Consider the following 17731-nt stretch of genomic DNA (forward strand, 5'->3'; position numbering starts at 1 on the left):
GTGCTGCATTAAAGACCAAGCAAGACCCCTAAGACTCTGCAAGTTGCATAAGAGGAAAGAAAACAAGCATTTTTTTCAGCAAATGCTATGTGGCAGGCAGTACGTCCAACATGTCCCTCATGACAATAACCCAGTGAGATGGACGCTGTCATAACCATCACAACCCCCTCCTCCTCTAAGAAAGAATTCCCTTTTCCGAGATTGGCAAAGATCTCGGGAGGATAAGGAACTTGCCCCAAATGCTCAAGCCATCCCAACCTTGTTCCCCTTCGCTAAGGGGCCACACGTGGTCTTTTTTGGTTCCTGGAAGAGACCACGCACTACTTCTGCATTTTCCACGCAGAGCTCTGTACGCTCAGAGACAGGGAGTGAGGCAAGATCTGACCGAGCAATGTTTGGAAACACAGAGAGACATTTCAAAGCTAGCTTCCATGGCAACGATATTCATCATAGTTGATGTTTTCTCATCAACAAGGTGCATCCTGTGAAGTTCAAGGTTGCGGAGAACACTGGCAGACTGAACTTTTGCACTGTGACAGTGCAACATTGAAATGTGGGCCACGGCTGTAGGATGTGGCTGTTGGGCTTCTAAAGAAACCAGCTCCGTACGGGAAGCTCTCAAGCACTGTTTTCTGCAGGAAGAGATGACCAGGAGAGTGGAAAGTGAAAGGACCGAGTGAGCCCACACACACACACACACACACACACACACACACACACACACAGAACGTCCACCATCAAAACCCATCACAGGATCAAGGGGGTTGTGTCCTACCTTCCGTGGTCAGAGCCGGTTATTTCCCCGGACATTTCTGTTTCGTGCTCTAGGAGTTGCAGTTGCAGCTGATGGCGTTCCTAAAGCAGACAGACACCGGCATGTTCACCAATGGATTGAACCAAGCGGGACAGAGAATGTGTACCTCAGTCGACGCCAGCACTGGTGAGCTCATGTCCATATGAAACACACTGTGAGTTTTACACGCCCACTAACCAGGGTCCTAACGAAGCTCAGAAATGCCAACACTTGCTGGTGTGTGTTTCTAGGCGTATTTATGAGTTAGAGACAAGCACCTTGGATAAAGCCATTCACAGTATTCTGCCAGCCTAGGCTCAGATGCCTTGTGAAATTTGTAGTTCTAAATAATGATCATCAATACTCTATATCAGTGGCCTGTGATACTGTAAAATTCTTGATTATTTTTTTTGCAGCAGCTAAAGAGGCTCTATAAATGCCCATAGACTCGCCTGGGGGGGGGGGATTGTTTACAAAGGTATGTTCACCTGTAAAAATATACTGTGGTCATAAGAACAACAGCTCCAGCAATGTCCACAGCCTGACCTCTGAAACCTGCGAATATGTCACGTTACTTGAGAAAAGGAACTTTGCGGGTGTGATTAAAAGTTAACGGAAAATTACCCCGGATTATCCATTTGGGCCCTTCCTGGAGGGAGGGTTGGAGTCAGAGAGAAACAGGGATTGGAAAATGCTGCCTGCTTTTTCAAAGCTGGGGGAGGGCCATGAGCCCAGGAATATGAGTTGTCTGAGAAGTTAGAAAAGGCCAGAAATGGTTCTCCTCTGGAGCTTCACATCTCAGAGATGCCCCCCTCCCCCCCCCCCCTAACAAACTCTTACTTGTTAGATAGATCCCAAACCTCTTTCCTGCACAATTACTAAAAGCAAGTCTTTGAAAATGTAAGTCCCACAACTTCTGGAGCTGTAAGCCCTGGTATACTGGGAGGCAGCCACCCTGGCAGGAAGAGAGTATTACCATCGATGTATTTGGTCAAAAAGGAAGACCAGCTTCCGGTCGGGTTTTGTTATTATTTCTCAGTCTGTACAGGGAATGCATGTTCTTGCTGCCCAGCGTGGGCAGGATGACCCCTGCCCCCACATGGTAGGCGGTGGGCCGGAAGTTTACATCAGGCCTGAAATAACAATGATGAACCTTTCACAAGTGAGCTCCCCTTTCAACCACCCCAAAGATGCTGTCATAACTAGGGCAAGGCCTAATGTGGAGCATACTTTAAAAGTTCGATAATTTCCTAAATTGAGGTTGAACAAATCTTATGTGCACACTGCCCAATCATTTCTTACATTTGTATACACTTGATTACCTGGGGAAACCACCACCCAGATCAAGGCACAGAGCATTATCTGTCCTGCAGGGGGTCCCTGGGAGAACACACTCTTTAAAAGAATGTTACCGACCAAAGAAAAGTGTTCTGAATACCATACTCAAAAAGAGAAACAATGCATATAAGCCTAACCAGTGGTCACAGACAACAGGGGGGTGTGGGGCATACGTGGGGAGGGGTTTGGGATGGGAATGGGGGGATGAGGATTATTATGTGATACCTTAATCAATAAAGAAATTAAAATAAATAAATAAATAAATAAGAGAGAGAGGCGACAAAGTGAGGTATATAGCAGAGAAGCCATTCAGAAACACATTTCTGTCCTTGAGCAGGACACACACACCACCACAGGGGTGTGACACAGATGTGGCCCAATTCCTGCTCTCAAAGATTTACCCCTGAAGGGGAAAGGGCAGTCAATCGGTATTCCTAATCTTAGCTAATAAAGCAAACATTTCTCTAGCCTAAATGGAAAAGAAGATAATACATTTTCAACCACTAAAGAAAAAGCCCTCATTCCAGTTCCACATGGAAATCGGGAGGGGCGGGGGGGGAGGGGGAAACGGAAAACTTTCAGAATCTCAAGGGTTCGAAGAAGATAAGCTAAAAAAACAAAAAAACAAACAAACAAACAAAAACAGATCCAGCTTTAAAAGGCTGACTTGGGGCAGACATTTAAGCAAATCTGTAACAAAATAAAAGCGCCAGCCCCCAATTTCTGAGGCCCTGCTGGGTATACGCCAGGCACTGTGCTTAGGACTTTCCATAGATTTTCCTCATTCCTCCTCCCAAAGCCCAAAGAAAGAATCATGATTATCAGCATTTTACAGAAGAGGAGACCGAGTTTGGAAAAGTCAATTCACTGCCCACAACTAGAAAGCGAGGCAAGACTCAAACCCTAGGTCGGTCTCACTGCAAAACCTATATTCTGAACCACCACGGGGACCTTGCTTCTCTGTCCTGAGAGACAGCGTCACCTGGAGGGAGCGTGTGTGAGAATGGCATCTTCTGCTCTTGTAGGAGCCCGCTCCCCTCCCGAGTCCTGGAATACGCCTCTGCAGCCTGATCCTCACTGTCACCACCTCCCAACACAATGGTCTTAACCACCTCACATCCTCTCTTCAATAAAAGACAGGGTTCTGCTTTCCAGGGGAGAGGTGAAATGGTCATTGACTCTTCAGTGTTCAAGTCCCTCCCAAATAACGATATTCCCTCGGAGGGGAACCCCAGCAAGGCCAAAGGTCCATGGCACTGAATCCAATGCCCTTCCCACTCAGGCTCAACCTCAGCTTGTCAGGGGAGAGGCGTAAGCTGCAGACATGGGGGTAAGGAGACCTCTTCTCAGAATCACTCAGAAGCCCAGATGTTGGCCTTGCTCACGTCCTCATCCCCCCTCCCACCATCATCAGAATCTCGGTACCCAGCATGAGTGCTGGGTGCTGATAAGTCACGGTCCCGGCAGGTCACCACTGTTCTGCAAACTCACATGTGGCTAGAGAGCCATTTTCCAGAAACCAGTCCCAGGCTTTTCCCTCAGCCACTCCCCTTCCCCCAGAAGTCAGCTGTCCCCTGCTCAAGGTCACAGGCCCCTCTTTTTTCCCCTCCCTTCCTTCCTTTTCTCTTGCTTCTCTCCTCTCTTTCTTCCCTTTTCTCCACTTCTGCTTAACCTCTGGCCTCCTCCCTTTCTCTAGGCTTCATGATCTCAGCTGAGCACCTGCCTTCTCCACACAGCCCCTGTCCCCACCCACAAAGAAATGTGCTGCCCCCCAACTCTGAAATGTGGGGTGTCAGAGAAAAGCCACCTTCAGACACACTCCAAGAAGCAACAGGCTTGCAGGGCAGATGTAACATCTAAATAGGACTTGACCATTCAGCTAAGTTCATGCTTGAGGCCCCCGCAAAGCAGAGCCACTAAAATATTCATTTTTGTAAATAATTTTAAATGTATCGCTTTTTAAAGCATCAAAATGGTCACCAAGGGAAAATTAGAACTTCTGTGGACTTCCCATACTTTGACAGTGTGGTCTTTTCTTTGAACTCACACATTGCAGGGCCGAGAGGTATCAGTGCTGCAGGCGTCTGAGGCCTCCACACAGGCCTTCAGGGGGCTGTGGAAAAGCCGGGCATCCGGGCCAGTGGAATAGACTGGAGCTGTGTCTGTTACCTTTTCCATGCGCTCGATCAGCCTGTCCAGCTCCCCAATCCTCTGGTCTTTCTCCTCCAGGCTGATCTCTGCCGCCTGCATCTTCTTATTGGCTTCTTCAATCGTTTTCAGAAAACTATTGGTTTCTTCCTGCAAAAAGCAACACACATCCTCAGCAGAGCCATGGAGACCCCAGATGACCAACCTGGTGTTGCTAATGAAGCCTCTTATGCATGACGTTAGGGCTTAGGTGCATCACGTGGCTTTTTAATAAGCCGTCATTCCCTCCTTCTCCCCCCCCCCCTTTTTTTTCTTTCCCTTGAGTCCTTATGTATAAAACGAGCCTGCGAATGTTATTTAGCCCTTGACTAGACACTCAGAATGTCAGTGTATGTGCCAACAACGTGAAGGGGATAAAAGCCAGAGCTGGAGTTGAATGCAGAATACCCACGTCTTTCTCCCTTATTGCAAAGCACCAGCTCAGTCCATCTATCGGCACATTTAAGACGCCCGTAAGGACAGGACGTAGGTAAGAGCAGACCTGGAGTCCCCGCCTTCAAGAAACGTATGCTATCCTAGGGAAGCCAAGGTGTGAGGCATACAGCCCCTCTCCGATAACGGGTACAGAGAAGGCCACGCAAAGGGTGGGGAGAGCATGCGGGCTTCCCAAAGGCAGGATACTGCCGGCGGTGGGAATGGCAGGCCCTCACTTTCTCGGCTCCTAGGGAATGTGGTTGGAACAGGGACAGGAAGGAGGAAATTCCAGGTAGAGAAGAGCAAGTGGAGAGAGAACGGACACAGCTGCGGGCGCAGGACCTGCCTGGATGCTGGCAAAAGAATGATCCGATTAGCTAGAAAAAGGGATGTATTTAGAGCCAGGGGTTGGGGGCTATTCTGAGAAGGGAGAGAGATGAGTCAAGGAAAGGAGAAGGGAAGGGAGTGGATGAGCAAACAATAAATTCCTTGTGCCCTCACCCAGTAGTGAGTCCACCAACTCACCTCCAGCCAGAAACCCTACCGCAGGGTGGGGCACAGGTAGGAATACAGTTGTGAGCACGCCAAACACAGAGTTTATTCTTGTATTATGATTTATTAATTCTTGTATTATTTTCCACATGAACAACTGTGACCTATTTTTGCCCACCCCCGTGTTGAACCTCAGCAACAATAATGAACCCAAAACCCTGCTCTGCTCTGTCCTCCGCACCATGACGTACCAGGAGTGCCTGCTTCTCGGCGCTGTGCCGCCGCTGCTCCTCCTGCAGCTTGTCCTCGTACTGGCTGTACAGCTTCCTGGTCATCTCTCTCAGCACCTCGGCGTTGGCTTCGTGGGATGACTCCACCTACAGAGACACCTGTGTCAGAGCGGCAGCTTTGCTGGTGCCAGGGCATCAGCCCTTTTCACTCTGTACGTGTCACAGGTGGACACACAGAGGAAGGGACCCACCGGCCCGGGCTCGGCAGAAGACAGAGGGAGCGGGAACTCACAGGCAAAGGCATCGGAGGCAGGAGGAAGTGGGTGAACAGGTGCACAGAAACTAAAACGTGGCACCTTATGCCAACATACTTGATCTTATCAGGAAAAGTGTTCCACGTGAGTGAATTTTTCAAGAGGTAGAAACTAATCTAAGTATTAAACCGGCCTCCCAAATGTAAGCATTTTTAAATTGAATGCTCTATAAAATGTGTCTATGCTCCACTGTGTTATTAACCCCATTCTTCAATGATTTTTCCTGCCTGATGTTCTTTTGATTCTGAAATTTGACTATTTTTTTATTCTATTAGTCTTAACCTTTAAAAGACGGCATTTAAATTCCCGTAGTGGGGTCTCCTGGCCAGAGCTTTTTTGGGCATTTAAATTCAGCTCTGCAGGCACTTACTTTTTTTTTTTTGCCTCTATCTTCTCTATTTTTTGAGTTATTTATGAAAAGTAAAAACATTTATAACGAAAATGTATTGTTTATTATTAAAGTTATCTTTTAACCACTCCTTGCCGGGAACTAAAGTTCCCTTTCATCCGATAAAGGTTTTAATAAACCTTTTCCTCTGCATAATAGGCCCATGCCCTAACAGGGGTCTTCAAACTACGGCCCGCGGGCCACATGCGGCCCGCAGAGGAGTCTGATCCAGCCCGCCAGGTTTTTTGGGCAGTGAGCGCAGCCGAGGTGTTACAGTAGGAATTAGTAGTTCATATAGTCCGGCCCTCCAGCTCTCTGAGGGACCGTGATCTGGCCCCCACTTTAAAAAGTTTGAGGACCCCTGCAGCCTAATAGAACCCAGAAAGATATGTTCTTTTTAAGCCTTAAGTATTCTGTGTGGGCTGAGAAATAAGATCACTACATTATTAGAATTGGGTCAGAGTAGAATCTATATTATAAAAACGCAGTGGTCATAACGCCGTTAACAACCAAAGACCAGTCACCAGGAGGCTGCATGTGCAGCGAGGCATGCGTGGGTGGGCGGGGACTTGGACTGGGACTTGGGTGGAACTCTGGGGAGTCCTGCAGCCCAGCGGGGTTTGGGGTCCCAGGTCTTTCGCGATTTCCCTCGGGTCTGAGTCTTGCACAATTTTGCATACTAGGTCACTAATAAACTATAAAGTTAAAAAATTAAAAGGTTATCTGGAAGAGGAAGGAAAAAGTAGAAATGGAAAGGGGATATTACAGATATAAATATTCTATTTCTGAATATACTTTGTTTTATTTGTAGCATTGACTTGGAAGCAAAATGATAATTTCCCTGTTATAAAATATTAAGCTTCAAAAAATTATCTATCAAGGACCACTTGATCAGAAAAAGGTAGACTTTTCAACAAATGGTGCAGGCAGAACCAGGTGGACACATGCAAAAGAATAAAACTGGACCCCTAACACACCACGTAAAAAATTAACTCTACATGGATCCAAGGCTTATATGCAAAGGCTAAAACTGTAAAACTCTTAGGAGAAAACATGAGATAATTCTTTGAGACCTTTCAACAAACTTCTGTGCTTCAAAGAATACCATCAATAAAGTAATGGGAGAAAATATTTGGGAGTGAGAAAATATTGGCAAATCACATATCTAGTAACTTGTATCCTGAACATATAAAGAATAATTATAATTCAATAATAACATATAAACAACCCAATTTAAAAATGGGCAAAGAGTCTGACAGGCACTCCAAAGAAGAGACACAGATGACCATGACCTTGAGCACAAGAACTGATGACCAACATCACTCGTCGGCAAGGATGTGCACACCCACAGTGAGGAACCACTGCCCACTCACCAGCATGGCCGTCAGCAGTGAGGTAACAGTGACAGGCGCTGGTGAGAATGTGGAGAAACTGGAACCCTCTTACCCTGCTGCTGGGAAGGTAAAATGGTGCGGGCATATCTCTAGATTACCTTTCATATTGTTTGACTTCCCTCCCCCCTGTATGTTCATATGTTACTTTACAAAAACTATACTATGTCAGAAAAGCAGACATAGTAGTTGCAGAAGAGTAGTTGTCCACATGGAGTTGAAGCTGCCCCATTGTTGCACTAACCAATAAATCACTAGGAAAGACTTAAGCTCCTGTGAGAAATTTGGACTCATCCTTTCCATACCCTTGTGCTTCCCCAAATGTTGCATTTGGAAACATTCCCACCTGGTTTGGCAACACTAAGCTGGGGGCTCCTCGTGGCTCGGGCAGACCCAGCTTAGGAGATGAGAAAAGTCAGTGGAGTAGTGGGCAGGCAAGGCTTTGGGTGGAGGTGGCCCTGCACTGGCTGTGAACTTCATACCATTGACTTTATGCTGTCTGCAGCCCTTCCTTTCAGCAACTGCTTGTTCCAGAATGCTGAGTCTGCTGGATATGTAACCCTGGATAAGTAAGGTATACTTAAACCTCAATGGGTTACACGATGTTTACAGCAAAGATGCCCTCTAACCCCCCCTTCTTGTCACTAGGCACTTGTCACTACCCAGAAGCCACAAAATGAAAAATCCTGAACAGGGTTGTCATCAGCTGAGAGAGACCCAACCCTGCCCGCCATTTCCACTGCAAACACGGACTTCAGAAAGGTCACCCGAGTCCTGTTTCCTCTGCATCCAGGTCATGTGGAACACTCTGACTCCTAAAACTTTATTTATTTGGGGGTCAAGTAAAGCATTAGTCTCTAAAACAGGCAACTATAGGCTGGATTCAGGGGCTTGGTCTCCTTAGAAAAAGCCAGTCTGCCAAACTGCCTAACGATGTAGCCAGGCGCCAGACGCCGGATGCCAGCCCTGGAATAAACAGGAACGTCCAGGCAGACACACAGTAAACACTCACTACGGAATGGGCCAAAAGTAGGTTTCCAATGTGGGAGGGCTTTAGGAGCCCAGCAGTGGACTAAGCACAGCCTGATGAGCTAGAGGGACATTGCCCAGAGTCCTGGTCACCCACCGGTTGTCTTTCTGTGTGCCCTTCAACTCTTCATTGTCAAACCACACAGAAAAGCTAGGGCCTCAGAGAAAATCTGATCAGTGAAGCTGCTGAAATTGAAGACCTGAGGGCATCCCAAGTGCCTCTCAGTACTGACAGCAGTGCCAGGGTGACTGTCTCAGCAGCCCTTGAGGCCACAGGGCCCACGGCAGGAGCGCCCAGTGGGGGCTTTATGGGGCACCCCAATCTGGACTGATATTTGTGATCCAGAAACCTCCTAGAGCCTGTAAGCCAAGCCCTCTGGGGTTGACCACAAAAGGGTGAGAAAATTTAACAAAGAAAACATAGAAAAGGAAATGGAAGCGTTGGAGATGGGAGGAGAGAGGAGAAGTACAGAAGAGAAAAGTTAGTAGGAAAATCTACGCCCCACCCTACTTTACCTTCATTTTCAGCAGCTGGTTTTCAACTTGTGCGGCCTCTAACTGCCTCTGCTTTTCCCGCAGCTTCTCCATGGACACTTCATATGTCTGCTGCAGGTTTCTGATTTGATCCTTAATGTTGCTATTTTCCAAAGTGACATCCACAAGCGTTTTCTAATGGGGTGAAAAGTTTTAAAAATTAATAAATAAAAAACACAGATCTCGTGGTGTGAGAAAACATGACCAGAGTCGTGCGCGCACTAGGACATCTTTGTTGTTAACCACTGAAATAGAGGCCAGGCCACCGAGATGCCAACCCGGAACCCTGGTATTTAAGGGGCTGAGGTCCCCCCTGGTGGTCAAGAGCTCTGTAGCCCTGTGTTTGGATGGACCAAGAACCTCCCCCATAACACCCCACCACTGCTGCCAGTGCCTGCTGCCACTGCTTAGGATGGACGGAAATAGACTAAAATGGAGACTTTCCAAGGAAAGTGTTCATAATACATGATTTCACATGGGGAAACAATGGGTTTGAAAACAGTAAGAATAGAACAATCTCATTTGGGGGGGAAAAAATGTATAAGTGTTTGTTCAAATCTGTTTATATAGAGAAAATTTTAAAACACTAGCACGAAATTCATCCAAATCCAAATAATGGTTTTTCATATGTAATAGGATTATGGATGATATTTATTTTCTTCTCTGTGTTTTCTATACCTCCCAAATGCCCACAATGAAATCAGAAAATAAAATATGTGTTTTGTAGAACAGAAATGTTTTCCTTGTTTCCTTGCAGGGGCCCTCACTTTTGGACTTTTGACTGCCTGCAGGGACAGAGACAATGCGGCTGAGGTTGCTGTACACCTGCATTGCTTCACCTTCTGCTCTTGGGCAGAGGAGGTGGTGGTGAAGGAGGACCAGGGAACAAGGTCAGTGACTCAGACTAGTGCCTGACAAGTGTCAAACGCCTGTTGATTATTGCTCCAGGCCACCCACTGCAGCAAGAATGTTTAAACAAAGAGTGTTGCTCCTTAATGCTTCATGTTCTACTTGGTTAACCCTCTCTCCAGAGCCCAATGCCTCCCACTGGACCCTGAGTTCTGAGCACCTCCCTGCAGCAACCCTGGTCATCTATCATTTAAAATCAGATCTGGTGTTGGACACTTTCTCAACCCTTTGTCATCTTTGTAGATGATCAGTCTCTGAAATACCCCAAAGCCTTACCCTCCAATTAAATAAAAAGCCTAATTTCTAAACATACTTGAATGAGAGAAAAAAAAATTTTTTTTCAATGGTAATAGACACTGGAGACATTGGAAGCATGGAATCACAGAACACTGAAGCTGCCAGAGGAACAGAAACCACGTGGCCCAACCACCCTTTCCAAGTCCCACCAGCTCTACAGATGCTTATAGATACTCATATGCTCATGAATCTATCTCTGGACCAAGAGACCCAGGTTCTAGCCCTGGCTCTGCCACTAGCTGGATACCTGATAGTCATTTTCCCCTGTTGGTTTCAGTCTTGTTTATATATGAACAAGGGGTCTGGAGATCATCTCCACAGTTCTTTCCAGCTCTGATGTTTTATGAAATCAGACCAAAGGTCTGGTCTGGCTGTACATAACAATGAAAAGAGGGTATAACGGACAATGGACAATGGAAGAGGTTAGGATCTTGCAGAAGTAAGAAGCCAACTATAGTCAGACTCAGGTGAGATCATGCCTTTCTTTACTGCCTTTTTTCCCCTCTATTTTTTCTTCCTCCCCCTTTTCTCCTCCTTTTTAATAATGGTTTTCAATATTTTCCTTATAAGGTTCCTCTGTCTGCCCAAGACTAAGAGGCTGGACCCATAACCAGGAATCAGTCAAGTACCTGGGCTACGGTTGGCCATGTCCTAACAGCTGACCTCTTAAAGTAAATGCCTGGAGTGTCAGCAAGATAGCAAATCAGAAGGATCATGGGGAAGAAAACCCAGAAACAGCATAGATACAGGCTAGGAGTGAAATCAGGTAAGGTACAGCATCTCCTAGCTGGCCGGGAATAAGATGTCCAAAAGGAAAGGAGAGGGAGCCCCCTGGATGGCTGGAGTCAGGGAAAACAAAGGCTGCTGGATGGAGCAGGGCCTGGCTTGAGGCCAGGGGAATGGGCATGCGGTCTGGAGAGCCAGGAAAAGGGTGGGACACAGAGGCCCCACCAGACACGGGCTCCCAGACATATCCAAACAAGAGGCCCACCCCAGGCCCGCGGTGGGACACTGGCCTTGCTTTGTTTGCGGCCACGCTGCCCCACAGCTGTTATTAGAGAACACCGGGTCCTGGGGGAAGTGGGTAGCCCTAACATGGAAATCTGTTTGCTTATCTGAGAAGTTATTTATATGGAACCAGAGAGGATGTGAAATAGCTTATGGAACTTTTAAGAGGTGGGGGGAAAGATAAGAGCCACATGTAGTTGGAGGTGAGGCAGAAACTAATGTTTGCATATTTAAAAACTAAACCCAAGCCAAAACCTGTTTGGCTCAGTGGATGGAGCATTGGCCTGCGGACTGAAAGGTCCCAGGTTCGATTTCGGTCAAGGGCATGTACCTTAGTTGTGGGCACATCCCCAGTAGGGGGTGTGCAAGAGGCAGCTGATCGATGTCTCTCTCACATCGATGTTTCTAACTCTCTCTCTCTCTTCCTCTCTGTGAAAAATCAATAAAATATATATATTTTTAAAAACACACAAAAAAACTAAACCCAAGGAACACAGCTTCAGGAGAATATATGCTTTGTTTTGGTCATTTTCAAGTTGATTTGCATGTTAGATGGGGGTGGGGCTCAGTTGGAAGAACAGCAATGGGCAGCATCTGAGGGGTAAACTCCCAGCAAATCAAATTAGTCAAGAGAGCAAGCCTCTTAAGGGGTGGACACATTCAGTTGCACAAATGTAAGACTGTGAGGCTTTAGAGAAAGGATCCCTAAACAGGTTCATGGACCTCCTTTAACCTGTCTGGTGCTACAAGAGATTTTTTTAAATGCATATCATTTCTTTTCATGAAAAATAACTTCTATATTAGGAAAAAGTGCTAAACAGAGAGACATGAATACAGGTTGCCTCCTCTCCTGTGATTGGGTGGAACTTCCTGAAAACCAGGGCTGCAGGGGGTAGGGCTGATGACACTGACAGTTAAGACCACTCAGGGATCTAGAGGATAAAGAGACATATTCAGCATGAAACTCAGGACTGAACCCCCATTTTAATGAGAGAAAACAACTGCAACACAAAGGTTCAGAGGCTCAGCTTGGAAGCACCACCTTCAGCTTCCTTCTCTGTCTCCCCTGCATGGCCTTCACTGTAGCCAAGCTTAAAGGATTCCACGTGAGGAGCTGAGGACATTCTGTGTTTCTACAAAGGCCCGGGGCCACTCTGGTTAGGCCTGCCTGCCCTCCAACAGACAGCACCCCACCTACCAGGGAGAGAGGAATACCTGCAGGTCGATGGAGTCTGATGCTAGCGCAGAGTTCGTGGTATTAAAGCTGTCCAGGGCTGACGACTGTGTTTCGATGTGATTCTCCAGGTAATCCTTCTGAGCCTGTGAAACCTGGACAGAGAGAAGAGACAGTTTCACAAAGCCAACCCAGACACCCCCAGGAACCTTTGCTTGGGCTGGAACTGTCTCCTGACAGCAGCCACATCCACCTCAACCACTTCACGAACAGCCTCAAATTAAAAAGTCACATCTGCAGGACCCAGAGACCAGAAAGACAGGGAGACTTCTCCTTTGGATAGTTTGTACACATTCCCCTACTGGGCCTCAGCTCTCACAACAAGACTACGTAGCAACCACACATGGGCCTTTATGGGGAGGAAACAGAATCAGAGAAGGTAAGGAATTTGCACCCAAAGGCTGGAATCAAACCCAGTTGGAATATCTTCTTGGGCTCTATTGTTCTTTCTACCCACCCTAGAAAGAATATACTTTGGCATTCTCAAGAGTTGTTTCGTGGCTGCTGCTGTTGTTGGGTTGTATTAGTTGGGAGTGTGCATTTGATACTTTGAGAGAGTTCATCAGAGGCCCATCTTGAGCTAAAACTTACAGGAGGGCTGGCTAGAGAGGAGCAGGGAGGCAGCAGAGCTAGGTGAAGGGATCAGGGTAGGCCCAAGGGTGATCCTTGTGAGAGCCACAGAAATCAGCCAGCATGATACAAAAGGAGGTGCACCCTGAGGATGGGACAGAATGCTGGAGCAGCCCGCCAGGACCCAGAATGGGTGGTGTGCTATTGTTTGGGGTGTGTTCACATAGCAGTTTAGCAATCCGTCTGGCTGCAGTGTGTGGTGTGGCCTGGCGGAGGAGGAGGCTGTAGGCAGAGAGACAAGCTCCTGTGACAGTTCCGGCATGGCACAACAAGGGTGAGCAGAGACCTGTTAGTCGTCTTTGCAAATCCAACCCTTTAGCATTAATTAAAGTTGTTAGTGTCTGTCATTGGATAGCTAAGTGAATTTCCATTAGTAGGAGAATATTTTACAAATCACTTCCTACGTGCCAGGGAGAATGGCTGGGTGGATGTGTTTATAAATTCCTGCCCCTGGAATGAAGGCAGTAGGTCTTACTTAAGCAGATACTCTCACAGCCAATCCATAAACTCGGATGCATGGCTGTTGTAACTGTGCTCCAGCCCTGCAATGACTAACTCTTATGGAGAGTATGTAATAGACACATGGACTTTTTTCTTCAAGATTATTAATAACAAATATATATTTTTAAATTTTTCTCACAAGCATTAGCATGGTTAAATCAGAGGAAGGCTGTCTTTTCTTAAATTTTGATGCAGTTAACAGTCACATAGTTCAAACTTTTAAAAAGTGTAAAAGGTATGCACTAAAATAATCTCCCAGTCTCATTTGCTTAGGTACTGCCTTTCCTAATTTGCCCCTCAATTAAGAATCATGATTAATTACTTCCTTATGTTTTTAGCAACTTTTTTTGCACACCCACAACAATCTAGATACATTTATCTACCCTTCCTGTTTTACATAAGTGTTAGGATTACATTACATTACATTACATTACATTATCTTGAATCTTGCTTTTTCATCATCTACTCTATAATCTTCGTAATCATTCCATATCCTTTTGAAGAACTTAGTCATTCTTTTCATTCTCTCTCTTTTTTAAAAAAAATATATTTTATTGAGTTTTTACAGAGAGGAAAGGAGAGGAATAGAGAGTTAGAAACATGGATCAGCTGCCTCCTGTACACCCCCTACTGGAGATGTGCCCGCAACCAAGGTACATGCCCTTGAACGGAATTGAACCTGGGACCCTTCAGTCCGCAGGCCGACTCTCTATTCACTGAGCCAAACCAGTTATGGCTGTCTCTCTCTCTTTTTTTTAACAACTCTTTTCTATTGTAGAGATATAATTTCCCTGGGATTTATTCATATATAATTCTGTCCCACTAGCACATAAGTTGTCACCACAGCATACACTGGTCCATTTTCTTCCCTTTATAAGATGCTACATTTGTCACACATTGGGGTACATTTCTAGATTCTTTCATTGATGTCTATTTATTTATGTGCCAATACTATACTGTTTTAATTTCTGGGGCTTTTTCAGTTTCTTGTAATGATAGTAGGGTTCATCTCCCTCACTGGTATTTTCTCCCCAGAATTGCCCCAATTCTTCATATTTATTCCTTAAAAGCACCTGGTCCAGTCATAGAAAAACAACATAAAATAAAAGTCTATTGGTATTTTGGGTTATATTAAATTTGTGTATTAGCTCAATAGTACTGACATTTTATAATGTTGAATCTTCCATTCTAAGCACATGGTATGTCTTTTCACTTGTAACCATCTACTCCTAGATATTTGGTAGGTTCTTTTTGTTGTTGCTGTTATTTCTTCTAACTGGTTGGTTTTTATACAGTGAAACCTCTTTCTTTGTATCTATTTATTTTTCACCCTCCTACTTTACAGACTTCTTTTATTGTTTATAGTAGTTTGTTTTTTTTTTTTCATTGAATCACTTGGGCTTTCTAAGTATATAATCATATAGTTTATAATTAGTGATAGTTGTATACCTACCTATCCAGTTTTTATACCTCTAGATTTATTTATCTTGTTTAATTCCACTGGCTAGAACCTCAGACACAATGATAATTAATATGGTGAAAGCTGGCTTTCTTGTCTTCTTCCTGAACTTGGAGGGAATACTTTGATATAAGGAAGAGTATTCTTGCTCCAGAAAAAAAAAAAAAATCCCTTAAACGATAAACTTTATTCTGTAATAAAATTCTCTCAGCTCATTTAAAACATGGTCACACTCATAAAGAACATCATAAACTCAAATGTCTTCTGATACTAGCCACTGAGAGGGAGCTCTAGACTCTGTCACCCTCCATAGTCCCACGTCACCCAGACATTGACTTACTGACAGCTCCTGGGTGATCTGCCGAATCTTCTGTCTCATTTCATCATAGTCTCCGTACATCCGCTTCCTTACTTTTTCCAAGGTGGCTCTCACCTGCAGCCCACAAAGGTGCTGGTTAGAGAGCAAGCTATAACATTTTCATGTGAGATTTTCCAATCTTTTAAGAAATCCTAATAAAGACACATATGTAACACTGTAATCAATAAAGAAAAAAAATCCTAATGAGAAAAGGCACCCCCCCACACACACTACAACAATCTTAAGAACAGGATAATTTGGGAAATTAAGGAATAAGATCGCTCCTGACATCTGGTTAGAAACCAAGAGAATTATATTAATAATAATAACATATTATGATTATATAATTATAATCATTAACAAGTATTAATTATATAAATAATGAAATGGAGAGAAAATGCTTTGTTGAAATTCACCCATCACCTTCAAACTACAATTCAGGCAGTCTGCCCCTTTTCCTATCGCACATTTTTTTTACAAGTAGAAACATTTTAAAACTTGTCAGCAAACACACAGATGAGAGGGCCAATAAGCAAAAGCAACCTCTAATTTTCCCTAGCTCTGCTCTGACTGTCAATTAAATGCCTGGAATGTAATGTGGGGGAGCATGAGCCCTGAAGAACCCATAAATTTGGAAGTCAGTTTCCCCAGTAGTCTGGTGTCCCCAGGATCTGCAGAGAGAACAGGGAATCTCTGGAAGGGCTCCAAGGTTAGAGTAAACACAGGCATGCAGGGGACAGCATAGGGGACTCAATCTTGAAGTTGCTTTTACAGAATTAGCTCGTTTTAAAATCAGACATGTTTATTAAGGATGACTGGATATTGGTGGAGATCTGGGAGGGCAGTTAAGATGCCAAGCCTTCCCCAGATGAATTCTAATAATAGTATACTTTCAACAAGATAGAAACAGACTCATAGATACAGAGAACGACTGACAGTTGTCAGAGGGGAGATTTGGGGAACTACGTGGAAAAGATGCAGTATACCATGGTAGTTACAGAATAGTCACGGAGATGCATATTACAGCACAGGGAATACTGCCAATAAGATCTACGTTATATATGGGGCTAGGTGGGTACTGGAAGCAGCAGGAGGACCACTCTGTGAAATACACCATTTTATCACCACTTTACTATACATCTGAAACTAATTCAGAATAATAATGAATATAAACTATAATTGAAAAATAAAAATTAGTAATAGCCTACTTTTCTGCCATTAACTACAAACAATTTGGGAAAATGGGGCCAAACTCATTACTTTTCACCGAGGGCAGGCAGACTGTCTGAGTAAGTTCTTGTGCTGCTCACCAGTGGAGAGTGGGTGCGATCCTCAGCTGTGGCAAACACTCAGGAAGCCAGGGACCAGAATCACAGCGAGAGAGGACAAACAATCCCATAGACACCCGTAGGAATGAGCAGCCCAGTGATGGATTTGAAGGCACGATCAAAAGGGGACCTGGAGACTACTTTTAGGTTGCAGGGCACAATGGAGGTGGGCACTTTGGGGCAGAGCCACCCCTGTGAGCTTGGCTCATGTCATCCTGGTGCACAGCCAGCCTGAACCTGCTGTCTTTGTCTTGAGTGATTTGCAACTCTCCACCCTGCAGAGAAGGTTCACCTCTGAAGCCCTGTCATGTTATCTGGGGCGTTTCAATAAAGGACCGAGCATTTCCATGAGAAAAATACAGAAGGCTGGAAATGTCCAAGCTGCTCCTCTGCAGGTTTGACTTCAAAGGTCCCTTCCCAGCCCCTTGATCTACGCATGAGCAAACTGAAGCCTAGGCAGGGCTAAAGTTTGGCTGGGCCAAACAGAGAGCTGGACCTTGAACCAAGGCCCATGAGGTACTCCATGGCCCCACAATGCCTTGTTGCTCATGAGCACCTCTAGCCCAGGGGTCAATGTTTAGGAACCATAAATGTCACAGAAGCTCATTTTCTCTCTATGTAATCACTCTGGCTTGGTCAACAAGGTATTGGTCAATCTACAGAGACCAAAAGAGCCAAAGAGACATGGAGGTATATAACAGATAGATACAAAAATTTTAAAAGGAAATGCTTCAAAATGCTAACTACTGCTCTGGTTAATGGTGGAACTACGTGTGATTTTGTTTTCTTATTACATTTTTGTATTTTCCAAATTTTCTTTAAAAAACACACATGAATTAAAAAGATTGAAAATGTAATATTAAGTACAAAGAAATG

At 45.0% G+C, this 17731-nt stretch overlaps 1 protein-coding gene across 2 annotated transcripts in view; it reads right to left on the bottom strand.

Moving 5' to 3' along the window:
- MYZAP (myocardial zonula adherens protein) overlaps window positions 1–17731 on the bottom strand; it is an 87051-nt gene that overhangs the window by 40917 nt on the left and 28403 nt on the right. For both annotated transcript variants that reach the window (XM_084878161.1, XM_084878162.1), the window contains exons 4-9: window positions 15510–15602; window positions 12561–12674; window positions 9114–9266; window positions 5497–5622; window positions 4301–4429; window positions 776–855 (exon numbers count right to left, since the gene is read on the bottom strand). In XM_084878161.1, coding sequence (XP_084734287.1) covers window positions 776–855; window positions 4301–4429; window positions 5497–5622; window positions 9114–9266; window positions 12561–12674; window positions 15510–15602 — 695 coding nt within the window. The remainder of the gene's footprint in view (window positions 1–775; window positions 856–4300; window positions 4430–5496; window positions 5623–9113; window positions 9267–12560; window positions 12675–15509; window positions 15603–17731) is intronic.

The sequence above is a fragment of the Pipistrellus hanaki genome (assembly GCF_964339955.1).
Source record: "Pipistrellus hanaki genome assembly, chromosome: 1".
NCBI classification, from domain to species: Eukaryota; Metazoa; Chordata; class Mammalia; order Chiroptera; family Vespertilionidae; genus Pipistrellus; species Pipistrellus hanaki.